General features: G+C 51.6%; 1 protein-coding gene across 14 annotated transcripts in view; it reads left to right on the top strand.

Annotated features, from left to right (window-relative positions):
* Window positions 1–27,343, top strand: part of MTSS1 (MTSS I-BAR domain containing 1) — a 161,682-nt gene extending 134,339 nt beyond the window's left edge. Inside the window, exons 7-17 of one of the 14 annotated variants that reach the window (XM_025450496.3) lie at window positions 279–290; window positions 11,950–12,107; window positions 13,354–13,461; window positions 14,949–15,046; window positions 16,993–17,203; window positions 20,530–20,649; window positions 21,507–21,701; window positions 22,597–22,770; window positions 23,144–23,306; window positions 24,404–24,757; window positions 24,866–27,343. In XM_025450496.3, the coding sequence (XP_025306281.1) occupies window positions 279–290; window positions 11,950–12,107; window positions 13,354–13,461; window positions 14,949–15,046; window positions 16,993–17,203; window positions 20,530–20,649; window positions 21,507–21,701; window positions 22,597–22,770; window positions 23,144–23,306; window positions 24,404–24,757; window positions 24,866–25,104 (1,832 nt within the window). In that variant the 3' untranslated portion in view covers window positions 25,105–27,343. Of the gene's footprint in view, window positions 1–278; window positions 291–11,949; window positions 12,108–13,353; window positions 13,462–14,948; window positions 15,047–16,992; window positions 17,204–20,529; window positions 20,650–21,506; window positions 21,702–22,596; window positions 22,771–23,143; window positions 23,307–24,403 lie in introns of all 14 variants that reach the window. The other 13 variants (XM_025450493.3, XM_025450492.3, XM_025450494.3 and 10 more) reach the window with 13 other exon arrangements.
* The last annotated feature ends 638 nt before the right edge of the window (window positions 27,344–27,981 follow it).

Genomic DNA, 27,981 nt, shown 5'->3' with positions numbered 1-27,981 from the left:
TCTTGGAAACTGTGCCGTGATCTCTAGGGGGTGATGCTTTACTAACTAGGAAGGTTTCTGTTTAGATGAGAAAGGAAGTATTAGCAAGTCCGGGAAGGGAACGTGGACACGCAGCTCTTGGTGGAGGTGGGTCTCATTGCCCTGATAATAAAATGCAGTGGCAAGCTCCGGACGTTTTAAGGAAGGTAAGACTGCTGCTCGAATCTCAGTTTGACTTTATTATTTTCCTTTTTGTGTCAATTGTGTGTCCTGCACTCTCACCGTGCGCCCCCCGCCAGTGGACGCTCTCGGTAAGTCTACCATCCCGACTCTCTGGTGGCTGGTCACGATGTGGTCCTTGCTGTGGGCTTTCCATGGTTGTCCAGGCCTATGCTAGTTGCCCAAGATTTCCTGCCAGCTCAGCTCGGAACAATCAGTTGTGCCTACTTAATTTAATTTTCCATAACTTTAAAAGAAAATCATGTGTGTATGTGTGTGTTTATTAATCATTTTCTTTCTTTGGTGTTTGGCCTTTTCACGGCTTAGCCCGACATCCTGAGGGCCTTTGCCTCATCATAATTCAGTATTAGACTCATGGAAAGAAGAAATACACAGTGATTTGCACAGGAAACAGCGTATTTATACATACATATATATTTGGGTATATATATATGTGTGTATTTATATCAAATAAAATGTCTAGAACTACACTAAATAATGCCTCAAAATAATTCCCAAGTCAGATTTGCTTATATGAAGCCAGCAAAATTTTTGACTTTGTCTCCTCAGGACCCTCTAGTTCTTTTCACAATGAATAATCTGTGGGTTTTTTAAAAGAAAAAAAATCAGAAGTATTTCTTATTTCAGCGGAGTTTGTGAAATGTTTCATTTCAAAGATAATCTGATCTTCAGATTCAATAATCCCAATGATTCTTCGTGATTGAATGTTGAACTGCATTCTCTGGGTGATTTGCTTCTGGAGTCTCGTGGCTATCCCTCTGTCTCAGAAAGGTCTGTCTGTGAGGTGTCCGTGTGGTTCATCTTGCCTTGAGTGTGCCTCAGTGTTCCCTGAGAACATTTTACCCGAACAGCTCCGGAGAGGTTTTTGAATTGGAATCTGTCATCTCCAACAAACCCAAACGACCCGGGGTCTCCTGTGGCAGGTGAGGGGCCGAGATGGTCCAGTGTCGTTTGCACAGGACACAGCTCTGCCTCCGCTTCCCCTGCTGGTGACGTTGGACTAGTCGTTCTCCAGCTTTATAAGCGATGATCTTTTCCAGTCCTCAGTGTTGTGATTATGAAACAGTTTGAACAATATTTCTTAGTGTACTTTTGGAAGGAAGGTAAGACAGCCACTTTGGGTTTTTTATTTTTTTTATTTTTTATTTTTTTGCATATTATTATGGTAACACTTATATAATAGAGAAGTCACCAGTTTAAAGGGTATGTTTCCATGGCTTGTAGCACAATCACAGTGTGGTGCACCACTGTCTAATTCCAGAACATTTGCGCCGCCCCTGAAAAGACACCCCCTGCCTTTTGAGCAGCCACTCCCTATTCCCCCTGCCCTCAGCCCCGGACACCCACTCATCTGCTTTGTGTCTCTCTGGATTTGCCTCTTCTGGACATTTCATATAAAAGGAACCGTATGATTGGTGTCCTTTCGACGACACAGAGTTTTCCTAGAACCTTTGCTACGAGTCTGGTGTGAGTCAGTCTGTGGAGTAAACTGGGCATCTCACTCATTTTGAATGATGGGCTAAGTGGGGCTGGGGATGAGGAAAGAAACCACACAGCCCTTTGCCTCTGTAAGGTAGATCCTTCTCACCTCAGGAGAAATCTCCACAGCTTCCTCTGTGTCTGTCTCTTGAGGGATCCACGGGGCTAAGCCACAGTAACGTAATCAGAGCAGTGAATTTGGGCATAAAGATAGAAGACAGTAGTATGGCTTGAAGCCCTCATTTTTTTTTTTTTTTTTACAACTTTTGAACCCAGACATCTATATTTTAGCATTTTCACAGTAGTTAAAAAAAACGAGACTAAAAAAAACCACGCAGACATATATGCGAAACTCTGCTTTGGTCTTAGTAAATACCATGAACCCCAGGTTCCTGCCTAAGCTTGGCTGGTGGCCTCCCCGTGGGAAGAGATTTACAACCCAGAATGTATTCTGCTGGGAATATACCGCCCCCCTCGAGGAATTGAGATTCTAGGGGGAGTAACCCCACTAGTTGTATCCGGAGTGCCCAGCGCTGTGATGAGCATGAGCAACTGGTACAGCAGTGGGCGAGGAAGAAGGCACTCAGCTGGGCTTGGCGGTGGGGAGGTGATAGTGAGGAAGGTGGAAACGGGTCAGCTGGCGAGAGATAGGGCGAGGGGTCTCCAGGGAAGGGGGACAGCGTATGCCAACACAGGGCCGTCACCACGTAGATGGGAGTGCCAGAACCGTGGTAGAAGGCAACCGTGTCGCGAGGGGGCAGCCTGAGGGCAGGTGTGTGTGCCACCCCGAGTGGGCTTATCGGGAGGCTGCCAGTCTCGCTGCAGGAGGACTGTACCCATATGAGAGCCGCAGGGACTCCCCCCCATGCTCAGCCTCTGCTTCCTGGCTATCCCGGCCTGCCTCCAGATGGCTGCGTGGCTGGGCCTCATTTCTGTGCAGACCCCAAACCGCACTGAACATCCCGCCCATCCTCTCCCCTGTTCTCGTGTGCCCGTGCAGTGGCGAGTCCCTTCCACCAGGAGCAGCGGTGGCTTATGTGCCCCATGGCCACATCAAGTGTATGCGCGCATCCCCACGCACGTTTCTCCCGTACTTAAAAACTGGCAGAAACCACTCCCAGAATGCCGCCCAGACTTGCAGTCAGTCCTTCTCCTTGCCTCAGTGGTAAACACTGGATATGTCTGGGTCTCTTCCAGCCACCCTGGCCTTTGTCTCTGGAAAAGGATAGTTCTAGAGTCTCCTTCCCCAGGGGGAGTTCCCACCTAACAATCTAGTCTGAGCTGTTAGTGGGTCGCCTGGCTTTCTTGCCCGTTATGGAGCTCAAGACCTCTTGGCTCTCTTCCTGCTGCTGAGCAGGAGAGACAACCGGCCTCTCGGAAGCTGGCCTGGCTGGCACGAGGGGACCCACACGGCTGTCAACCAGCTGTGCCCTGGGTGTGCCTCTGAGAGTCGTCAGGAATCACCATCCCCTTAGGACCTCTTGGGCCCCTGGAGTCAGGATGGAGCTGGGAGTGGCCCACCCCAGTTGCTTCTGGCTGTCTGGGTCCCGAGACCTGGCCCTGGAACTCTCTAAAGACTGTGCGGTCACCACCTCACTAACGTGTCGGCCGCCCGCAGAACGACAGCCAAGCTCTCCGTCTTCTGTGGAGTAAACTGATCATCTCATTCATTTTGAACGATGGGTTAAGTAGGGTTGGGGATGGCTTGCGGTCATCTAGGTGGTGAGGGGCTGGCCTGCGGTCCAGCTGCTTCCCCGGTCTGTGCTCACACCAGCGCAAATGGTAAAAGTGTCCTTTGAGTCGGAACAGATGATTGTTCTCTGTGGAAACTAAAGCTGGAACAGTCAGGGGACAGGTGTTGGCTTCAGGCTTCAGAGGTGCTTTGGCCGTGTGTGCCTTTGCAACGTGTCTGGGGATTTGGATCCAACTGTAACTCAACAGGGAAGGTTCTTGAGTCATGGCTTTATTCCAGGCTTGGGGGAAATATCACAGGAGCACACGCATTTCATGATGCAGGAAATAATTCAATGGGTACAACGGAAAAACTAGTGTGAAATGGACAGGGAAGGACTCTGTCATAATGAGTCAGCACTAGGGAGCCACGGCCTGACATCTGTTCTGGCTCTCAGAACCACGGGATAGAGGAGTCAGCAGCGCCGGAGAGGAGCGGCCAGTGGGTGACACAGCCAGTCCTGGGAGGCTAAGGCCAGTGCTAGTGGCCGATGGGGGGAAGGCCCAGCCAAGGGACAGCCTGACTCCTTCTACCTTGATGGAAGCAGGAGTGGTGAATTTTCCTTTTTACACCTTGTGTGGCATTCAGGAAGCTGTCCCTGCCTGAAATCAGTAGAGATGTTGTAATTTAACCCAGAGAAACTCCTACAAAGGGCTGTTGCATCAGAGAAGAAATTCCTACAAAGGACTATTGCATCCCAGGCTGGGGAATTTGTTGGCCATATTTCACAGCCAGGAATTGTAAGTGAAAATAGGCCATGCAGACTGCTCCCCCAACCCTGCCCCGGAGACCCAGAGCTGCAAACCCCCTTCCTTTGCGGAGCCTCACCCCTACACAGCTCACCAGGCCTGTGACCCCGGTTGCAGATAGCTGACCCCAGGAGCTGAAATTGTGAAATGTCCCTTAAGACTGTTGTCATGGGGCAGAGCACCTGGCTTCCATGTGGCTGCATTGAGGAGCCAAGGGAGAGGCACTTTCATGGCGGGGAGGGGGTACACAGGAGCCCAGTTACAATGACAGGAAGTTAAAGAACAGCATGCTTGAAATCCTGATTTCTTGCACAGTGTGCTTTTCACCTGCTCAGTGGCTGGTGCGGTGGATGGGGTGGGGAGGGGGGGCAGGTCTGCCTCTCTAGAGCTGCAAGCCAAACTACGGGCTAATTGGTTCCCATCTGGTGCAGTCTTCTCATTCATAAACATCCTTGGGGAAGACTGGATAAGCCCCATGAAGCAAGCCTGTTGAGACAGGTAGGAGTGCCTCCTCTGTTAGCCCCTCTGCCCTCAGGCTGTCCCCAGGCTGGCAAAGGCATTTATGTTCTAACATCAGTTGGCTGATGCCTACAGGTGAGCCCAGTTCTGACTCGAACTACCCAGAGTTAGCATAGATCCCAGAGGCTGTCCCCACTTCACTCACTAGACACAAGGGGGTTCCCCAGGCTACCCACACTTTGGCCTGGCCAACCTCAAAGTCTGGGTTTCCTCTGGACTCACCTCAGGTGTGATAATTCATTAAAATGACTCACAGAACTCAGGGAAGCACTGTACTTAGGATTGCCGGTTTGTTATAAAGGATCAGATGAACACCCCAGTGAAGGGATACACGGGGTGGTGGGGTCAGGGTGGGTGCAGAGCTGCTGTGCCTTTCCCAGGGGCACCACCCTTCCAGCACATCGGAATATTTCCCAGCCAGAAATTCCGGCTCCTACCCCGGCTTTGTTTTTGTTATGTAGGCTTGATTGATTAGGTATTGGCCATTGGTGATTGAAACTGCGCTCCCTGACTTGACGGGATGAGCACTGGGTGTTATTCTGTATGTTGGTAAATTGAACACCAATAAAAAATAAATTTATTATTAAAAAAAAAAAAAAGAAACTGCACTCCCTGGAAGTCAGAGGTTGGAGTTGAAAGTGTAAGCCTCTAATCCTGTGGTTGGTCTTCCTGGCAAACATCTCCCATCCTCCTGAATCTATCTATCCCGAGACCCACCCTCACGGTTCCCTCATTAGCATGACAAAGATACTTCTGTTATTCTGGAAATTCCAAGGGTTTTTTGAAGTACTGGGCCGGGAACTGGGGCAAAGACCAAATGTATTTAGATTTTCCGTTTTAACACAACACTCTGATTTCTTGCGGATGAATGACATAGCAACATGAGTATGGTTCATTAGGAAGAAACTACTGGGACATAGGGAGGGGGCAGGAGCTGGATTCTTCTTGGGGGAGCTGTTTCCCACCAAGGAGGCACCACTCAAGCCAACTCCTAAAACTTGAGTCGAGTTTTTGTAGAGGAAGGGGCAGGTGGGATAAGAGAGGAGTGTACACTCCGGGAGGAGGCACATAGGCAGTCAGCGCAGCTGGAAGCTGGAGGTGGGTTTCCCTGATGTTTGATTCATTTAATTTGATTGTCACCTGCCAGTGTCCTGTTGGATTAGTTTTCACACTCTCCCCATGCTGGGGTCACGTTCTCCCCATGCCGGGGAAAGATGTTGAAGAGCGTGCCATGGATCAAGACCTTACCTGGATGGGATCAATCTCACATCTTCCCTTAGGTACAGAACTAGGCACAAATGAGCAGGGACTGGTTCACAGCCTTTTTATCACATTAAAGACTTGCCTTTCAGGACCATGAGGCCCCTGTAGGCTCTTTGGCTTCTAGAAAATTATTCTGTGACCATGTGCATTTGGATTAGATAGAGCATCCAACTGGATACCCATTACCACCTAGTGGCTGTGTTATCCAGGCAGGAGAGAACAGTGGCCAGGGAGCAAGGCAGGTGGGTTCAAGAGCTTTTTTTTTTTTTTTTTTTTTAAGATTTTGTTTATTCATGAGAGAGAGACAGACAGACAGACACAGGTGGAGGGAGAAGGAGGCTCCATGCAGGGAGCCTGATGCGGCACTTGATCCTGGGACTCCAGGATCACTCCCTGGGCCAAAGGCAGGCGCTAAACCACTGAGCCACCAGGGATCCCCAGTTCAAAAGCTTTTTAGGGGAAATGTGAGAAAGAAGAGTTGAAGGGGATGCAAAGTTCCAGCAAGCGGGGGTTGGATGGGAGAGTGTGTCATTGGCCTTGGAGGAGGAATCCTCTCAATGACACTTGAGACCCCATGGGTGCTGAGCCACAGGTTGGCAGGGGACTTTCCTGGTTGTGATCCCGAGCTGCCTTTGCCTTGGGGACCAGCGAATCCTGATGACAGGACTCCTTCCTTTCCTGAAAGGATTATGGGATCTTAGCATTTCTGCACATCAAAGAGGACATTGAACTGAAAAGCTCATTTATTTGAAAACAACCCGTGCGCCCTGTGTACAGTCCCCTGCCGAGGTCCCCGGTGTGGGGAAGAACTTCAGAGGGGCTGAGAGCACCAGACAGCGGGCATTGTGCGGAAGGCCTCCTGGCAGTGAACTCCTGTGGTCTTGAAACCACCGTGCGGGCTGGGTACTATTATCTACATCTCACACACGGATGTGCAGGGAGGCATAGCACTGTAAAAGAGTGACAGAGATGGAGTTTCAAAAATTTTAAGTCAAAAAACCCTCAAACTTGTCTGATCGAATCTATCAATCTTCTGCTCTCTGGTGGTTTTCACTTTGGGGAATCACCGAGAGGCCCCTCCAGGCTGGCAAGCCTAGATTTATGCAGGGATAACCAGGAAGCTGCCTTTTGATGGGAAAAGGGGTTGCCACTCCACTTTGCATCCCCAGCCCCACCTTGCACATTCATTTCTGTATTTGTGGCCCAAATTTCAGCCACGTGATTTGTGAGCTATACAAATGTGAACAAGTGGGTGCCTCTGAATGTGTGTGTGTGTGTGCCCGTGTGTGTGCGTGTGTGTTAGGGGCAGATGGAAGTCACTGGGTGGGATCCCTGATGGTCTCCCTGTACTTCGGTCTCAGGAAAAAGAGAGGACTTCGGGTGATTTCCCGACAGTGTGGTCTTGACCCAGTGTGTCCTGATTGGTTCTTCCCAGTCAGAAAGCCCGTTGCTTGAGAACGCGTCCGGTGGTTCAGCCACAGGGGTGGGCTGTGGTGTGTGTAGGGACGGCTGGGGGCTGGGGGGTTCCGGATGATGCTAATCACAGTCAACTGGCTTTTTACTTGGGGCTGTCAAGGACAGAGAACGTGTGGCTCCTGGCAGCTGGTTCATGGGGTTCACATCTGCTGTGAGCATTGGAGTAGAGAGCGAGCTGGGCCTCTGAACAAGGAAGACCTCCGGGTGGAGTCTGGCTGTGCCCATTCCTTGCTCAGTGGCTCAGTGCAAGCCTCTTTGCCCCCCTCGGTCTCAGTTTTCCCCTCGTTGATTGGGGTGGGGGGAATTACCTCCTGCCTTGAACATTCATATAAAAATGAAGGAAAATAAAATGTAAGTGTTTGGAAGATACAGGCTCTTTATATCGTTCCAGACGGCTTTGTAAACTCTCCCAACTTAGTTAAAATTAAAAAAAAGAAATCCTTCCTCCTTGAGTGATGCTGCCCTGACTCCTGACTGTGTGCCCATTATTGGTCCTTTGTCTCAGCAGCATTTTCTGTAAAGACGATAATCCTCTGACTTCTGGGGGGAGTAAAGGACTCCATTAGAATTTGTTAGAATTCTCCAGCATGAATACAACCAAGACCTGGAAACTGACAGTGGAGGAAAAAAAATTCTCAAGACTAAGGTGCCTTCGAGTTTAGAGAAAAAAGGTCATAAGCAACTCTGCTCAGGAATTTTGTCCGGAGAGCCCCCAGTGACTGCCTGGCGGTCCAGGATTTGTGAGCTTTACAGTGTCAGGCCACCCAGGGGCAGCGTGGTCGAGGGCTGTGAGCAGACTAGACTAGTCTCGGGCTGCGTTATTCTCTCAGTGCTTGTCTTGCCTGCAGGTGTGCTGGGTGAGAAGGGGCGGTGCTGAGCAGAACCCTTCATGGGGTATGGATCGGTAGGGGAGACTGGCATCAATCAAAGAACACAAAAAATAAAGATGAAATTGGTCCTGGGAAGAGCATCTTGTAGTATCCTCCTGGGAGACTGATGCAATCCACTAAGAACTGCCCCGTCTGATGAGAGAGTTCGAGAAGGACTTGGCTGAAGGATGGAGGGTTGCCAGGTGAACAGGCACCTGGGTGGGTGCAAGGAGGAAAGTGCATATGAGGATGGAATAGAGCCGGCCCCTGGAGAAGGACCTGCGAGGTGGAAGGAAGGGAGAGTGTAGCCTGAGAAGGCTCTACGGGGTGGGCTGACCAGGCAGGGGGTGCCGAGGACATCAGACTTCTCTTGAAAGCCCTGGGAGCTATTGGAAAGAAGTGGTACTTTGCATTTCGCAAGTATAATCTGGCGCTGCCCTGGGCAAGCATATTAGGTGACAAGTTAGGGGACGTGGCAGCTGTCCAGGCTAGAGATGGAGGTGACCCAGTGAGGGCAGCCTCAGCAGAGGTGCAGCGAGAGGATGGAGGCCCGTCCAGTCCAGCAGGAGTGGCCAGCTCTGCCCCCCTGACATCGCCGGCTTTTGTATATGGACTCAGCACCCGTACAGCTCTGGATTATGTCTTCAAACCAGTGCATCCAACTAGGACATGGAAGAATCTCTGCCACAGTTTTGTTGTTGTTGTTTTTTTTATATATATATATAAATATAATTATATGTTGTGTTGGTGAATTTAAGAAATAAACATTGTGTTTTTAGGTTATGATATATCCTGAATGGAAATGTATTCACTGTGCCTGTAATTATAGCAGTCTTTACAGATTATACTTATTTTAGAAAACTACAGTTTGAACGTCCTTTAATTATAATATAATACATATTTAAGATAACTTTGCTGTAATTACAGAATAATTTATATTTACCAGATTAGATGACACTTGGTTCCAGTCGCTTTGCATTCCTATGGAGGGATATTTTTAAAAGTCAGTGTTAATTAATTACAGGTAGAAATGTGCCTTATACCTTGTGAAAGGAAGGGAAGAGCCACATTTTCCTAATTTCTTATACTTATAGGCTGATTTGAAAAGAAATTACTACCATAATGGAGGCACATCCAAGTGGGTTTGGTCAAGCACTGTGGGTTTTAATCTCTCTTCCCGACTCCTCTCCACCCTCCTGCACTGAAATTGAGAACATTCTAATACCATGTTTTGTTAGAACATCTTAGAAGAGAGGGAGAGACGTAAAGAGGCCTTAGACCAGCCCTAAAGCCCTCAGCCTCCCCCCCGCAGGGCCGGAGATGGGCCAGGGCATTTTACAGGTTGCACAAGAGTAGAGTGTAGACAGCATCTCCGAGCTTGAGCACCAGAGGCTTGTGTCGGCTACACCTTAGTTGTGTGTGGGTTCAGCTGTGCAAACCAGCAATTTAAGAGGGGAAGAGAAAGCCCACCGTTCTCATAGGGCCGAGGACACCCCAGTCTTCCCCCCTAGAGCTTGTGCCCAGGGGCATTGGGTGTCTTCAGTGGGGAGCACCTGTCCCCTCCCTGGCCGGTCCCCAGTGAGAATGGGTCTTGGGTCTCCTGTCTGCTGCAGATGCAGGAGACCTGTGGTCCAGGCCAGGGTCATATGTGGGGTTGATGCCCCTCATCCTTGGAGAGCCACCTGCAGCAGTGATGGGGAAACCTGACAAAGTGCTAGAATTATCCTGAGGGGTAGGCAGTGTCTAATTGGAGGAGTGGGTGGGTGGTCAGCTTGGATGTCTACACACCCTCCCGTGCGTGGGGCTCTCGGATAGAAGCCCTGCAGAATTCATACCTGCCTGCTGTAGCCTTCGTGCATTTGTGTTCACCTGACCCACCATAGTTGTAAGCACAGTGGTTACTGTACCAGCCATCCAGGACTTTTTCAGGGGTGACCTTTGATTACGTAGGATTTCCCCTTTGTGCGTTAACCTTCAACTTAACCCCTGCCCAGGAAGTGGCTTTTCCTTAATAAAATCCAAGGACCTTTTCTGTTGGGATGTTCCGGAAGCCTGACCACCTCTTGTTCCAAATTAGGCTTTCTTATCTGCTTCTGAGAGAAAACATGGAATGTGCTCCCCCTCTCAAGGCAACTTCCCTTGACCCTTTCCTTCTTCCGAGCAAATACCATGCTGTATTTAATGTTCTCTACATCATTTTAAAGCGGAGCAACTGGTGAGTTCTCAGGCCCCTCATTAGGAGGAAGGTAGGGTACCTTCCTGCGACTGGGGCCGTGGGGCAGAGGAAGATTGTGTCCAGCATCCGAGGGGTCGGGCTGTGCGGGCTCCATCCCGACTTTCCACCTTTCCTGTATGCTGGACAAGCCCCTCACTGTCTCTGTGCCTCTGCCTCTACCGAAACAGAAGTAGGTTGGATAACCCCGAAGGCCCCCTCCATCTCTAACATTCTGTGTTTGAAATGACCAGACATTTATTGAGCACCTGCTGGGTGGGCTGGGAGGGTTCCAAACCCCTGGCCTGAAGGAGTTTAGAATTTTGTCTCTGTTCAGGTGATGGGTGAGGACCCTGCATGGGGACACTAGTATGGAGCTAGGCTCTCGGGTGGTTACCCCCTTGTCCCCACCTACAAATCAGATTTGCAGTAGCTTCTCCTTCTGCCTGTTGCTTATCTTCTAGCGTTGCAGACTTTTTCTCTAAATAATCAGATTGTAAATACTCCTGGTCTAGGGGCCATATAGTGTGTGTTATAACGATTCCACTCTGTAGTTGTAGCAAGAGCAGGTGTAGACAGTATGTACGAACGAGTGGGCGAGGCTGTTTGAATAAAACTTTATTTATGAGTTCTAAAGTTCCAGTTTAAAAGGCTAACACTCAAACAGGGAAAAAAAAAAAAAAGAATGGTTTCCACTCGGTCTTAAACTCTAGAAATGGTTGCCTCGTCCTCGTCATCACTGGGTCTGTGGACCTGGCCAGATGATTACCATACATGGGACAGGCTCAGTGCTGACACTACTGTTGGTTTTTTCCGCCAGCGGAGACCTGACTGTAGGTCTTTTTGTTCGTGGGCTTGTTTGATAAGAAAAACATTCAGGACTCTCCACGAGGGAGTTAAACTGTCTGCCAGGGATTCCCAGAGGCCCCCAAGAGACAGGAGAACTGATGCTTGCCATCTTTGTCTTCAGGGACAGAAACTTCTGTCCAAACAGAGGCTCTTTGATCGAGGCTGACCCAACAACGCCAGCTTGTGCCCATTTTTGGAAACATCCATAGGCCCCCACCTTGTTCATCCCTTAGCCTCTTTGGAATGTTCTAAAAAGAAGACTGTCTTGCTGCCACATCCAGGGGTATTGTTGGCAGAAGCCTCTGTGGGGTTGCACAAGGCAAGAAGGCAAGTCAGGAGGAGTCGCCCAGGAAATCTTCCTTGTCATGAGGGTAAATGTGCCCTTTGGGCATCAGAAACCGGAAATGGTTGCTCCTAGAGAAACAGCTACTGTAAATCCTTTCTGAGTATAACTAAATAATTGTTTTACGTCCGGGGGAAAAAATGTGGTTTCCACTCCAGCAAGGACTTGCGGGAGGAAGGGCATTTGTTCCAGGGCTGGAGTTTCAGCAAGCCACACCTGGCCCTTTGTTTTGCTTACAGGGAGAGGTGACATCCAGCCTCAGTTGGACAGCGCTCTCCAAGATGTCAACGACAAATATCTCTTGTTGGAAGAAACAGAAAAGCAGGCAGTCCGGAAGGCTTTGATCGAGGAACGTGGCCGATTCTGCACCTTCATCTCTATGCTGCGGCCAGTGATTGTAAGTTAGTGGAAAGCTCTGGAAGACTTAAACTGCCAGTCTGGAGGAGACTTTCCTCTATTTATCCATCCGTCACTGAGTCATTGGGAGGTTGCCGTGTGGAGGAATCATGCTGGTGGAATTGCTTCTGTAGACCAGTTACAGATTCTCTACAGGTTGTCGTTGGCCATGTGACACACTCTTCGTTCAGTTCTTATTAGCATTAGCTCTAGTTATTCACTTGCTTCTTCTCCCCGCGTCAAGAAGGCTTTGCCAAGTGGGTCTGAAGGTGTGATCCCCAGGCCAGCATTGTCATCTGGGAACTGGTTAGAAATGCAGCTTCTTGAGTCCAGCCCAGATTCTACTGAATCCAAAACTCTGGGGTTGGGGACCCAGTCATCTGTGTTTTAAATCAGGCCTTCAGGTGATTTTGAGACCCAGTGGCCAAGTTCACCACCAGTGAGTGGCCATAAGATTAACATGGACAGAGCTTTAATGAATCAGTGTAGACTTATTTTAAGTAAACCATTTGCATACCATAATTGAGAACTTCTGCTATAGGCATTTTTGAAGCCGGTAAGAAGGCACCAGCAACTTTCCCTCAGCCCTAGCAAAATGCCCAAATGTGAGTCATTGCTCTGAGCGTAGAATTTTTCCATGGCTCATTCTTGCCTTGGCCTGCAGTCCCAGCTTGGCCCTTCGGCAAAGTGAATGACTACCTTCCATGGTCTCCTGCTCCCATCTCACTTGCTATTTATTAAATTAGTGGAAAACACAAGAAAGAAGGGGGGATGGGTAGTTAACACTACTGCACACAAAGGTACTGACTGTCACAAAGATCCATTACCAGATCTGGACCCAAAATCACTCCCAAGTCATATCGACAGTTGAAGCTGAGTGAGTTGAGAGGAGGGCTTCAGCCTGTGGAGGGGGCTGTGCTCCAGGATCCTATGACACTATGTAGGGCAGACCATCTGTGCAGATGTGCTAGCCGCCCCCAGACACGGCAAGGAAGGCCAGGTGTTCTCTTTGACTTTCTCACCACTGTCCCAGGGGCACAGGTTGTTCTATAATTACAGCAGATTCCCTTTTCCCTTTCTGTTTCCCAAACGAAGCCAATGTGCCTTTAGCACAGATGTACTGGTCTCGGTGTGCCTTTTCTGGAAAGTTGAGAGGGTTAGACAGTAACCCTAATAAAAACAGTTGGACCAAGACAATGAAGTGAATCACTCATGATTACAACGTGTCATGAATTACTTCCTTTCAGGAAGAAGAAATCTCAATGCTAGGGGAAATAACTCATCTTCAGACCATATCAGAAGATCTGAAGAGCCTGACCATGGACCCTCACAAACTGCCCTCCTCAAGTGAACAGGTAGGAGTCATGGGTTGAGCATTCAGGAGAGCAAACCAAAGGCACAAAGGTTCAAGGTCTTGAGGGTTCCTTGAGGCCTTAACCTATTTAAAATTTTACTAGTGTTTCACATTGTGATATATAGTAACTGTCCTTGCCAGCCGTTATAGAGCACCTGCTGCGTGCCAGGTACTGTTCTAAGCTCTTTACATAGACTTCCCCAGCTAATCTTCACAATGATTCCCACTTTACAGAGCGGGACAGGGAGGCACTGAAAGATAAAAGTCCCTTAACCAGGTTTACCTAGCTAATTACTGGTAGAACTGGGATTTGAACCAAGTAGTCAAGAGCCCAGGTCCTAACCACTGTGTTTATCTGCTCTCTAGAAGTAAACTCCTACGGGAACATGGCAGTGTGTGTCTTGGTCATCCTCGTGAACCAGTGTCACTGAATTTCTCCTACTCTCAATTAATTAATGCATGAGGATCTCCCTTATGAAAACGATGACATTTTCTGTGCTTATTCATTTGGTTCCAATGACAGTAACACTCTATCAAGTGGGAGCAGCTGATGAATCACATGCTGGCTTTTGTCCTTGGTGTAAAATTCCTGTTGAGAACCAACTCTGAAGACAAATACAAGAGTTTGTATTTTCCATTCAACGAAATTGCTTTTGTTAAACCACAGCAGGCATAAATAATAGGCATTCATTGAGCATCTCCTATAGGAAGGAAAGGTAGACCTCACATTCAGGTTGTTACTTGTCAAGTAGGGGAGCTGGACGTAGAAGTAACTGTGAAGGAACCGGCTTGCTCTTGATTGTGTCAGGTTTGAAAGTACCAAGTCCCGGTCAGATAGGGCGAAAGTGACCGCTGAATATCAGGTGGCTAAAATGCAAGATCAGCAAACGCTGAAACCATTATTGAATTGGTGGTTACAGGCTCTTGTGCTCTAAGACCAAAATCCTGTAGATTGTAGCCTTGAGTATAAACAGACTCTTGTAAAGTCTTTTTGTTTTTTTAAAGATTTTATTCATCCATTCATGAAAGATACACACACACACAGAGAAAGAGAGAGAGAGGCAGAGACACAGCAGAGGGAGAAGCAGGCTCCATGCAGGGAGCCTCATGTGGGACTTGATCCCGGGTCTCCAGGATCACACCCCGGGCCGAAGGCAGGTGCTAAACCGCTGAGCCACCTGGGTTGCCCGACTCTTGTAAATTCTTAATCTGAGACTGTAAGATCTCGCTTTCTCCCTCTAGACTGACATTTCATGGTTCCCTCCCCCCTCTAATTTTTTGTATTTTTGCTTGTGTCAGAAAAATGACTATGACATTGATGGATTGGTAGTGTGGTTCTTAAATTTAAAAAAAGACATTGACAACAATTTTTTTTTTTTTTTACATTAAACCCCTTGGTGGCAGATTTTTGATGTCATAGGTAAAGATTTGGTGGATAAGGTTTCCCTTCTCAGCTCCTTGCTTACCCACTTGACTCTGTCCCCTTAGGTGATTTTGGACTTGAAAGGTTCTGATTACAGCTGGTCGTACCAGACGCCACCCTCCTCCCCCAGCACCACCATGTCCCGAAAGTCTAGTGTCTGCAGGTAAGTAAAGCTGGACTCGGCTCCCGCTGACACACAGTGAGAAGCATCTGGAATAGTTTTGCCATCTGCAAAATTGTTTTTGAGCAGTTTTCTGTTCGGCCCTCCTTGGCTTGCTGATCGCAAAGTTTACTCTCCTCTTCTTGAAGGATGGAACCTTCGTCATGCATCAGTGATCCTCCTCGGTGTACTTGACCTACTGATCTTTTTCTTTGACTTTTCAAAGCCAAATGACTTTCCACTTCTTGTGAGTTAGCACTGAGCGTAAAGAGTAGGATGGATTTGCAAAATCCATGTATGGTTGTGTCTTCCTACACGTAGGCAGTGGGAGAAGCAGGCTCCCTGTGGGGGGCCCAATGTGGGACTTGATCCCAGGATCCCGGGATCATACCCTGAGCCGAAGCCAGATGCTCAACCACTGAGCCACCAAGGCGTCCCTGAGTCCTCTTCTTGTGGGCTGTGTGTATGTGTGTCTTTGACAAATCTGCTGGGTTTTGATTTTGGTGACCAAGAAAACTCTCACTAGCGTAAAACAAAGCTGCGTGAGTATCTTTTTTTTCTTATAGTGTCAGCTTCGACTGGACATCATCTACTGACGGCACAGCTAGGAACTTGGGGGAGTAGAGTTGCCGTGAGCTTCCGTCCCTAGATGCCCTCTTCTGATTGGCAGGGGGTAGAGGCAGGAGGGAAGCAAAAATTATGATAATTATCCTCAACAGCAGTGATTTCCTCTGGCACACTCCCCTGTATGTGTCAGAACATCCGCACCAAGTAATTCTAGCGTAGGACGGCCACACAACTCTTGACTTACTACATCAGCTGTCAGCGTTTGCAAAATTTGACAATACTCTTGCCAGGAGCAGAAACCACAGACCTTTCCAACTTCAGGCTGGGTGGCTTCTTCTATCCCTTCTGATACTTCTACAGCTGCACTTTATATGTCAGTTCTCCTTGTTGGGACCACAGAACTTTGTTCAGTTTTCTGGTTTTCGTAATCTGAGTTATTAGTGGAGAGCGTATTTGTTGGAACTGGAGATGGAAGCAGACAGACCACCCATCCTCTGACACATACAGGGGAGTGTGCCAGAGGAAATCACTGCTGCTGGGAGATCGTTTCTTGATATCCTGGTGACTGTTCATCTCAGAAGCAACGAGCTTAGCATCGATTGCCTGGAATTGTTGAAAGCTGCCTGCCTCTCACCAGGTGTCCTGTTAACACCAGGCCCACAGTTATTGTCACAGGGCAATGCCTGTGACTAGGGCAGAGCCGTTCATGGAAGCATCAGCTTTGTTCCTGGGAGGTAAAACAGGTGGCCTGAACACGCTGAGCTGATTGGCTGATGTTCTTTCCGATGGTCTTGAACCAGGTTCACGTAGGATGGAATCGCCTTGCAGAGTCCCTCGGCACCTGCGCCCCCGAAGTGATGGTTGTCTGGGTTGACCTTGGTTTCCTGGACCCGGACGGTCCCTCTAAGGGTGACACATGAATATTCTAACTGGGTGGCGCTGAAACCTAATGGTTTTTGCTCCAGGGTCATGGGATTGTGCAGGCAGCTAAGCAGATGGGATTAGGCCCACCTCTTTTCATGCCACAGACATTAGGCCTCTAGCTTTGGGGGTGGATGTCACGGCAAAATTGGATTCCACTGGACTCTTTAGAATCACGGGCCTCCATGCTAAGGATGCCCCAGTGCACCGTCCGAGAGGTGAGTCCCGGCGGACTCCAGGTTTATAATAACCCTAGTTTTCTCTCCCTTACTTGCGTGAAAAACCTTTTGTTTGTAGCTTAGTGACTCGGTGTTTTGAAAGCATGTCTTGCCATTTGTCCTGCTTCCCTGGGGCAGGTGGCTAATGACACCATGTTCTCCCCCCTTCCTGTCCCCGTTTTGTGTTTCCCTCCTCCTCCTGCTCCCCCTCCACGCCTGCCTCCCCTCTGCTTGTCCCCACAGCAGCCTGAACAGTGTCAATAGCAGTGACTCGCGCTCCAGCGGCTCCCACTCCCACTCCCCCAGCTCCCACTACCGCTACCGCAGCTCCAACCTGGCCCAGCAGGCACCCGTCCGCCTGTCCAGCGTGTCCTCCCACGACTCAGGATTCATTTCCCAGGACGCTTTCCAGTCCAAGTCACCGTCCCCCATGCCACCAGAGGCCCCCAACCAGGTAAGGGTGTCCTCGGCTCCAGAAGCAGCTGTGACTGACGTCTAGCGCCCGGACCACCATCAGGGCTGGAACCAAAGAAGGATGTTGGCCCGGACACACTTCTGTCCTCTTCACAGGAGAAACCCGTGATTTAATTTCTCCTCTTTAGATGTGTTGTTTCCCCAAAGGGTGAGAACTGTAAGTTGGGTTTGAAGCCTGTCTCCACGATGGTGGTGGTCAGGTCACCACATTGGTTTGGGGAGTTCTGTCACGTAAGTAGATGGACTCAAAGAACTTTGGCCATCCTCTGGCATCCCCCTAAATGTCGGGCTTAGCGTGACAGCTGATGCTTAATTAATGACACTGATGCAAATGGTGGCACCTTCCTCTACTGCCGTCCCTGCTGCTCTCTGAATGGTGGCGAGTCTGTCGTTGAACGGTGCCTGGAAGCCTTCCTCGGCTCTCCCAGTTCCCGGAGTGAAAACGAGAATGGATCCTGAGAGCCCTTGCAGGTCGATTCTGTTGGCATTCGCTCCTGGGAGAAGGGAAGGTGTTGAATCTTCAACATGGTCAGGCTAGGCGGTGCTAGGCCCAGCCCAGCGGTTCCAGCTGGAGCAGGAGGTTCCAGCTGGATGTGGCATTGGAACGCCCTCCACCGGCTGCCCTCTCTGCCCTGTCTCCCCTAGTGCCAGGGGTCTGGCTTCCCACGTAGTAAGGAGCACAAAACACAAACACGCCAGCATCTGGGGTGCCCCGTGGTGCCATTTGCAGGGGAGCGTGGCGGCCAGGGCCCGCGTCCACCCTAAGGCTGGCCACAGCCGTTGGTCCAAGATCCAGTGGACTCAGAAGGTCACGTGCTTGTCTTGTTCCTTCAGGTACCCAGTTTGTTAACCAGTCCCCCAATATCTCCTGTGTACCCGGCATCACCCCGGGACCCCCTGCGTGTGCTGCCTGTGTAGTCCTTCCAGCAGCCGCGTGGAGCATTGTCCCTGTTCTCTTGTGGAAACGGAGGCCCAGAGATGTGACTTGCCCAAATTGTGCTGTTACATGACCTGCAGGTTGGGGACCCGGAACCAGGGTTTTTCTGGCAACTGATCCCGAGCCCTCTCTGTTCTATCTCAGCCTTAAGGCGTCCTTGGAAAAGTGTTTTGGGGAACACTTCATGGAGAGGAAGCAGCTCAAGTGTTTTGGGAACGTAAGCCAGAAGGTTACTTGCCTGACGTGGGTGAACCCAGAGGCTCTCAGCTCAGTGGTCCCTCCGGCATTTTCAGCTGTCCCCGGAGATGTGGCCTTGCTCTGTCTTCCTGGGACACTCGATCGCAAACAGAAACATTGGGGACCAAGAGCCGTGGCTTTATGATCTAATGCGCTTGTCCTCGCCAGGCTGCTTCAACTTGGTCTGCGAGGTGTCCCCTGGCTGTCCCCTGCCACGTGCGACACTAAACCACACCTGCGTGTCTTAAAAGCAGCGTGAATGGTTGAAAGAAAAACAGAAACTTGCCCTTCTTCCGAGGCTATTCCCACGCGCAGCCTGATTCTCTGTGTGTTTTTAATCAGCTGACGAATTAACATGGTCTCGGGCGCGGACTCCTTTCTAAAAAGAGGCCTTGTGCTCCCCGCTTTCTGTCCAGCGCTGCGTGTGTGGATGAGGCTGAAGCAAGTGCTTCTGTTTCCAGGAGCGTTGAGGGAGGAGGAAGGTGCCCTGTTGGGATTTACTTAAATCCGGACTCCAGTGCCCAAGATGGGCTCTGCGGGCAACTCTAGGGTGGGGTTTTTTTTTTTTTTTAAGATTTTATTTATTCATGAGAGACAGAGACAGAGAGAGAGAGAGAGACAGAGACACAGGCAGAGGGAGAAGCAGGCTCCATGCAGGGAGCCTGACGTGGGACTCGGTCCCTGGTCTCCAGGATCACGCCCTGGGCTGAAGGTGGCGCTCAACCGCTGCTTCCCCCCCCCCCCCCCCGCCGGGCTGCCCATCTAGGGTAGGGTAGTTTTAATAAGCTCGGGGAGACTTTAGAGAAGGGCGGTAGGGTTGCTTATGATAGTGAGGTAGAGGGCACGCTTGAGGAAGGTGTACAAGACAGGAGTCAGGCCTCATGGGCAGCGAATGCAGGAGCCCTTTAGGGGAAGTAGTAGTAGACCCCAGTAGGGTTGGGCTCACTTAACCCAAAGGCTGAACCAGTGACTGCAGGTAGCAGTGAACAAAACTGTGTCCTCTACCTGAGTGTGCCCGAAGGACCACCCCAGGGGGGCTGGTTTATGGAAGAGATGGCCATTGGCGTGCATCCGTTCAGTAATTGTGAGCGCCTGCCATGTGCCAGGACAGGCCTAGAAAGTTGAGACGGATCGGCGAGCCCCCGGCACCGGCCCTGGCTGAGCTGAACTTCAGGAGGCTGACCTGGGAGCGTGGACCTTGGCCGATACCGGGAGCGGGCAGACTGGAGGGTTTTTGGTTTTTTTTTTAAGATTTTATTTATTTATTCATGAGAGAGGGGGGCGGGGGCAGAGACATAGGCAGAGGGAGAAGCAGGCTCCATGCAGGGAGCCCGATGTGGGACTCGATCCGGGACTCCAGGATCACGCCCTGGGCTGAAGGCGGCGCTAAACCGCTGAGCTCCCCGGGCTGCCCCAGACTGGAGGTTTAATGAAGATCGGTATGAGGAGTTGTTGTCCCAAGTGAGACCTCCTTTCTGTAATGTCCCAGATCTCTGGATGTTTCCTCCCGCCCTAGATGGCCACTTGAAACATTGCGCTGACTTAGGGCTTCACTGCCCCAAATCTCAAAATCCTTTTCCCGGCAGAGAAACCTAAAAACCTGTCCTGCAAAGATGTTGGAAGCCACCCTTCCTGAGTGCAGAGGCTGCCTGTGACCAGGAGGGAGGCCAGGAGTGGAGACATTGGAGTGGAAGCCCAAGCTGGGGGTGGTGGTGGGTGGCGGGGGTCAGTCCTCAGGCAGTAAATATGCCTGGGCACCTGGGAGACGGCAGAGGCAGGCCTGCCCTGGGACCCGGGCTTGTGGCATGAGGGGAGCACCCAGGGGAGCACGGAGAGTTCCAGCACCTGACGCGGTGCCAGGCACGCACAAGGCACACAGAGCGGGCTCCTGTGGGGCTGACGGTCTGGCAGGTGTGGGCCGTGCGGCGTCTCCCGCCTCTTTCTGAGAGCTTGGAAGCGTCTGTGTGGGTGCAGCTTGGGGGGAAGAATTAACCCTAACCCTCTGCTTCTCTCATCCTTCCCTCCTCTGTGTATATGTCTCTCTCTGTCTCTCTCTGTGCGTGCCCTCCCCGCCCCATCTTCCCTTTGGATTTCCTGTCCTTTTGGTGGCATGTGGTCCCTCCCTGCTGCAGAACTCGTCCAGCTCGGCCTCCTCCGAAGCCTCGGAAACCTGCCAGTCCGTGAGCGAGTGCAGCTCCCCCACCTCAGTCAGCTCAGGCTCCACCATGGGCGCCTGGGCCTCCACAGAGAAGGTGACCGCCGCCCCCTGCCCTCCGCCGCGGCCACGGTCGCTGCCACCGCGACTGAAGCTCCAAGTCGGCCCAATGCACGCCCCGGAGCAGCCCCTCCAGGGGACAGGGGCGAGGCTGAGGGCTCTTCTCCCGGGGGCGCCAGGCTCCTGGGCGCTGACCTTGCGGCCCTCCTGAGGGAGAGGAGGGGGCGCGGGAAGGTCGGAGGTGGAGGCCCGTCCCGCGCCGCGTGGCCTGCGCAGCCCCGTCCCCCGCACCTCTGTCGCCTCCTTGTCGCCTGTCGCGTCCGCGGGGCCATCTCGCCGCATCCGCATCCGCATCCGGGCCGGGGCCGGGGCCTTTCTGCCCGAGTAGGCCCGTCCCCGGCCGCCTCGCCCCGCTCTGGAGTCCGCTCCGGAGCCGGGCGAGGACTTGGGGCACCTGGAGCAACAGAGGGAGCCGGCGCTCGCGGGTTTTTACGTTTGCGTTTGCGCAATGCCGTGCCCCGGTGCCCCTCCCAGTGCCCCTCCCGGCGACCCGCCCGGCGACCCGCCCGGCGACCCGCCGCCTCGTGGGCTCGGCAGTCGGGCGCCCCCGCCGCGGGCACCAGCCCCTCCGCGTCCGCTGCTCAGGCGCGCGTCGGTGCCCGGTGCCCCCGGCGGGCGGGGCGGGGCGGGGCGGGGCCGCGGTCGCTGTCGCTGTCGCTGTCGCCGCCGCCGCCGCCCACCCCACGGGCAGCAGGGCCGCCGCCTCGGGCCTGTCGGGTCCATCACTGCCCGGGTCTCCCTCCCCCTCGAATGTCGATGCCATCTTGTGCCTCCACGCTCATCCTGTTGTATTAATTTTATTTTCCTTTCCCCCCCCTTTTTGTTTGTTTCCAGTTGTCTAACGGGTTTTCTCACTGTAGTTTGCCAAGCGAGCCCCCCGTGGGGCCCGTGGGGGCAAGCCTTTCCCCTCATTGCCCGCCTGCCTCCCGCCTGCTCCCTCGGGTCACCTCTGTCCACCTTCCAGACTTCGCTCATTATTACACCATTGGGCCTGGCATGTTCCCGTCATCTCAGATCCCTAGCTGGAAGGTTCGTGTCTCCGCCCTCCCCTGGCTCTGCCTCCCGCCTCCGCCCCCCCCTCCCTCCCTCCGTCCCGCGGGGCAGCGCCAGGCGGAGCTGAGGCGCCGCGGCCCGGGAGGCCCCTCGGGGGCGCCGGCGGGTGCCCGAGCCGTGCCCCAGACCGTGCCCCGGACCGTGCGTGGCCTACCCCGCCTCGGTGACCCCGGAACACAGGCGGACTGTGTTCTTCAGTCTCCCTGGTCTTCTACTAAAATGTGTTTGCCTCCCTACAAAAAAAAAGTTTTAAAATTATTTAAAATTTAATTTAAAATGAAAAGTGTCAGTTGATGCCAGAAGGAAGCTCTATTTGGAGAGGGGGCGTCCCTCACCCGGAGAGCAGATGGCCCTAGGCCGCGGCCGCGCCCCCGCAGGCTCCCCGGAGCGCTTCTGCTGGGCAGGCCTAGGCCCCCGCCCCCGCCCCCGCCCCCGCGCCCGCCCCGCGCCCCAGCCTGGGCGCCCCCGGGCCAGGTTCCCGCAGGTGGCCTTCCCGCTGCGGGGCGGGGCTCCTTGGCGCCCCCTGGTGGCCACCCGCCGGGCGGGAGAGCGGGTCCCTCCAGAGCTGGGAAGGCGGGGCCTGGGCCGAGTGCTCCCCGGCTGGCGCCGCCCCCACCCCGCTGGCCCGCCGTTAGAGGCCGGCAACTAGGAGTGCCCGTAGGCACCTGCCTGGTTGAGGGTTTTCCATCTTTGGGCAGATACGAGGAAGGGGAGGTACCCGGGGCCCCCCCAAGGATTTTCCACTCCCTTCCCTTAGAGCCGGCTGAGGACGCAGAAGGGCCTCCTGGCCCGTCCTGGCCTGAGCTCCCCCGGAGGGGTCCTCCGAGTGGGAGCGGGGGGCCTGGCGCATGACCACCCTCCTTCCACTTAGGACTGGGCCAAGCCGGGACCCTATGATCAGCCTCTGGTGAACACCCTGCAGCGGCGCAAAGAGAAGCGGGAGCCGGACCCCAATGGAGGAGGACCCACTGCTGTGGGGGGCGCTCCCGCAGCTACCGAGGAAGCCCAGAGGCCACGGAGCATGACCGTGTCAGCTGCCACCAGGGTGACGCTTTTATTCTCTACAGCCGGTTGGACCCCTCTAGACTGGGCTGGTGGCCAGACGTGGCCAGCAACGCGGCGGGGAGGGGCGTGGCTGAGTCAGCCTGGCATCTCTGGGGACCTGAGCACCGTTGCCACAACTCCCTGCTCCATACTGGTTAGAAGTCCCCCACCCCGGGAAAAAGCCTTGCCCTGAAATCAGACCCTTAGAACTTTCCAGAGCCTAGGGTAGGACCCACAGTTGGGTAATGTTCACAGGAAGAGGACAGGAGTAATACTGAGTCCCCTTTGAAGAAACCTGCGGAAAGGCCCTGGGGACACAGGATGGGGGATTCATGGTCCTGGTGGCTTGTCTGTGTCTCTCCTCCCACCCACAGCCTGGCGAGGAGATGGAGGCTTGTGAGGAATTGGCACTGGCCCTGTCCCGGGGCCTCCAGCTGGACACCCAGAGGAGCAGCCGGGACTCCCTTCAGTGCTCCAGCGGCTACAGCACCCAGACCACCACCCCGTGCTGCTCTGAGGACACCATCCCCTCCCAAGGTACGAGGCAGCCTGGGGTTCCCCGAGCACCACCAGCTGGGTCCGGGGCAGCCCCTGGCGCGAACTCCGGTGCTGGGAACGATAAGGCCGTTTGGGCCAGGTCGCTTTCCCTTTTACCCTCCACGGCCGCTTCCGTGGCCAGCGTTCTCACCCTCGTGTTCCACGTGGGACGCTGACACTCGGGAACTTGCCCAAATGGAGGAGCAGGACTTGGGTCTGAACCTCGGGTCTGTTAAGAGTCTGAGGCCTCAGGCTCTGAACCTGTTGCAGCCAGATGCTCCGTTGCTGGTGCCCCCCTCACTGCTGCCCCACGGCAGTCCAGGCAGAGCACGTCCGCCAGAGTTGACCAAACCTATTTGTGGCGCATCGGTCAAAGCTCCTAGGACTGAGTGGGTCTCAGTGGAAGGATATTTTGCGGTCTAGGGGACGTCAGCAACGGTCACACATGGAGGGGTGCTACTGGCATCTAACAGATGGTCAGGGATGCGGCTAGACATCTGTGACACACAGCACGGCCCCGGCCCTGGCCCGTATGCCAGGATGGCTGCTGCTCACCAACCGGCTCTCAGATGGTTAAGCTGTAGGCTTCCGCCTCCCGCGTGACCCCAGTTTTTGCGAGGAAATACACCTCGTGGATGTTTTCAGGGGCTCGTTGCCAGTAGCTCCATTCTTCTTTCGGCCTTGGCCCGACTCGCAGAGGAGAGGTGGTAAGGCTGTGACAGTGTGTCTGAGGCTTCTCATGTCCACTGTGGAGCTGAGGGGGTGTGGGGTTTCTTGGCCCGTGCACCCCGCTTCGCCCTTCCAGGGATGCTTGGAGGGAGTAAGCCTGGCAGCGTGGCAAGCCCCACCGCCCTGCGGTAGTTGAGCAGGGGCCTGCGGCATCCCGCGCTGTGCCAGGGTGCACATCGGGGGCCAGAGCTCCTGCCAGCAGCTTCTCGGGTGTCCAGGGCTTCGAGGATGGTGCAGAGATGGGGGGCGGCTTGGGATGAGGTCATGGGGAGAGCACCTGGCGTCCTGTGCCTTTTGTTCCTCCAACACAAAAGAACCGAAAAGCAAAGCTGCTGCCTTGGAGGGTCCTAATCGGATCTTCTCCTCAGTTTCAGATTATGATTACTTTTCCGTAAGCGGTGACCAGGAGGCGGATCAGCAGGAGTTTGACAAGTCCTCCACCATTCCGAGAAACAGTGACATCAGCCAGTCTTACCGGCGGATGTTCCAGGCCAAGCGCCCAGCCTCCACTGCTGGCCTCCCCACCACCCTCGGACCTGCTATGGTCACCCCGGGGGTTGCAACCATCCGACGGACCCCTTCCACCAAGCCTTCTGTCCGCCGGGGGACCATCGGAGCCGGTCCCATCCCCATCAAGACCCCCGTGATCCCTGTCAAGACCCCAACCGTCCCAGACCTCCCCGGGGTGTTGCCGGCACCTCCGGATGGGCCAGAGGAGAGGGGTGAGCACAGCCCTGAGTCGCCCTCTGTGGGAGAGGGCCCCCCGGGTGTCACCAGCATGCCCTCCTCAATGTGGAGCGGCCAAGCCTCCGTCAACCCTCCTCTTCCAGGCCCGAAGCCAAGTATCCCTGAGGAGCACAGACAGGCGATTCCAGAAAGTGAGGCCGAAGACCAGGAGAGGGATCCCTCAAGTGCCACCGCTTCCCCAGGCCAGATTCCGGAGAGTGACGCTGCAGACCTGAGCCCGAGAGATACTCCGCAAGGGGAAGACATGCTGAACGCCATCCGAAGGGGCGTGAAACTGAAGAAAACCACCACGAACGACCGCTCCGCCCCCCGCTTCTCGTAGGCTCTCTTAGGCTCCCAAGAAATGCTGCCAGTGGGGAAGAACTGTTTAATTCATAAAACCTAATTTGTCTCGATCCATTCCAATCTAGAATCAAACAAAAGATTTTGTAGGCAACTCAGAATACAGCTCTTTTGAAAGTACTCGATACCTTTAGATAAGAATTAAAAGCAACATACGTAACTGACATAACTTTGATCTTTTAATTTGTAAATACCGAGTTTTCTTTCTGCACATTTTAATCTTAGTTTCCCTTTTGATTTTTCTGAAGGTGCCAAATTCCATTTAACTTTTTTACAAGTCTTTGTAAAATTTTAAATGCATAATGGGTGGGGGGTGGTTGGGGCAGGGGAAACTCAAAAGTAGTTAATTTCAGAAAAAAAAGGATAACTATAGTCAGCCTTTTAATTTCTCTCTCTTTTTTTTCCTGCAAGCTTTTGTAGATGCATTGTAGTAGTCTGGCTTAGAAGCAAATTCAAGTTATTTTAATGTACAAACAAAACGGATAAAGGGGTAAAAAATCTTCATTTAAATGTAGTATGTTCTGGCTGAGAAAAACAGGCCTAACAACTGATGAGCAATATTCAGTGAGAAGTGAATCTGGAAATGGTAGACTGTTGGGATTGGGGGGAGGGCCGTGGGAGGGGCACACTGTCAACATAGCCGATCCTGTTAACATTTAAGAGTAGCCTTGTAGGTTGAATTTCTAGTAGCTTCATGGTAAATGCATCCGAATAAGCCATACTGGATTGCAGTGTTTGTTTCTGTAGGGTGTTTAAGGACTTCCTTTCTCCCACGATTCCTCCTGACTGCACACAGCACCCACCTCCAATCCCGTGCATGCTGCTGCCACCAGGTAGACCTAGACCCCCCCCCCACTTCAGTTACTCGTCTCTTGTACCCACTTGCATTGAATCCAGATACATCCAAAAAGGGTAAGGCAGTTTTAAAAATGTGAAAAAACATTTTAAAATGATAGCAGGGAATTCTTAGACATAGCAAATGCCTTTTACTTACCTGTACCCAGCAGGCTGGGTGCGTTGAAAAGCCCAAATATTTTGAACAAACTCAAGCGGATTTAACAAGGGTAACCAGCTTGGAATCTAGCAACTTGCCAATGTGTTTACCGATCTGGGGGCTTGTTTTTCTTATCTTCTGTTCAATAAATGGCAGTTAATTGGCATCATACCAAACAAACATTGAAGAGCGGAGGATTTATTTATCATCACTGGGAATCCGACCACTATATTGTCCCTTTTTTTTTGTATTCTAGGTAATGTTTTTTGGAATGGATTTATGTCTTTTCTTTTTTAAGTGAAAGTTAAATTTGTTCTAATGCCCGTTCCCTAAAGCCAACAGAGATTTGTAGATTTAAAGGGATCTTGTTTGGAGACAACAACAGTGTTTGAAAAAACCAAGCAAGCCCCTGAGCACTCGGGTCAGTTCCTCTTGAAGGAACAGGAGGCTTGGTGGGTCCCCCAGACCTTGCAGGTTTCTATTGGCTCTGACCTTCAATTACATAACCTTATGCTTTAATACATAACTGCATTGGATGTGAGAGTAACGTACCTGTATAGTCACTGTTCTATATATTAACATTTAACACTGCTGTGATTGCTCAAGGGCATTTTATGTTATGGCTTTAAAGCAAAGGCATGATTATTAGAAACTATTTAAGCTTTTTTTTCTTTGAAAAACAAGCTCCTTCTACAGAATATAAGCAACAGTAGTGCCTGTGGTTTAGCCCACCAATCTTGATGACTAAAAGTAGCTGATGCATTGTGCATATGATGCTTGAGATGGTTTTTGCAAAAGCAGAAATCACTGCAAGGTAATTACAATAGATAAAAGTGGTATTTTAAACCTTTGAAATAAATGGATGTAACTGTACCTTGGTACAGCTTTTCACTTGTTTAGTTTTTAAACGTTAGTAATAATCTGAATAAATTTAATATAAAATGTTGCCAAATTCAATGTAGAAAGAATGTGACAACACACCTTGGGTAGTTCTGTTTGTGTTTTTGCATATTGTAAAAGCAGTGTCACAGCTAAAAATAAAGAAATCGTTTCTAAAGGTAAATTATTGTGGTTTAGTTGCTAGTTTGTACTGAGAGTTGACCTCTCCCTGTGCAGTTTTTTTGTTCTAAACTTGTATAAATAACAATTGTGTAACGTGTCTCCCTTCTACCTTGTAACAATTGCTTCAGCCTACATTATAAATAAAGAACCACTAGAAAAAGTCCTGAATGTCAAGACTTATTAAAATTCAGTTACAAGTCTTCGTCAGCTGTTAGATGCACTGAGATTCCGATTGGGGCTTACTTAGGAAACTCACAGAATGTTCCTTCTGGGATGGTGGTGATGAGCTGTCTCAACACCATTCTAATGAGTTATCAACAACTGAAAGCCAGGTGGGTTTGGCTGATGGTTTTAAAAATGGCTCCACATTTTAAAGAAACTTCTTCCAACACGACAGAGTTCTACAGTTCCCTTACCTGGCAGTCCTCAGACCATCCAAGCTACAGAAGCTACAGTAGAGGCCCAGAGCTGGAAAACTGCCTCTAACAGAAGCGTCCCAGAGCAGTTTCACCCCAACCCCCAAGTCCCCTCTCCTGAGGGAAGCCCATAAACCTCACGCTTATTTTCCCGAATGTGTGCTGCTTATAGAGTTATCCTTTTATAATCACACTAAAATTTCAGTCGTGGCATCTTTAGAAAACCAAAAAGGTTATTTCAAGTCCTCAATATTTGCATACCTTCTCTTGACTTCATATTCCCTCCAGTCACTGAGCCTTCAACTAGAGTTTAAACAAATCTCAGAGTAAGTCTTGTATCTGGTTCTGCTGTTATCCCTGAAAACACGTGCCACCAACAGGACTT

The sequence above is a fragment of the Canis lupus genome, chromosome 13 (genome assembly GCF_003254725.2).
Source record: "Canis lupus dingo isolate Sandy chromosome 13, ASM325472v2, whole genome shotgun sequence".
In the NCBI taxonomy this organism is placed as follows: domain Eukaryota; kingdom Metazoa; phylum Chordata; class Mammalia; order Carnivora; family Canidae; genus Canis; species Canis lupus.
The sequence above is the reverse complement of the archived record's forward strand: the minus strand, read 5'-3'. Positions and strand labels throughout refer to the sequence as shown.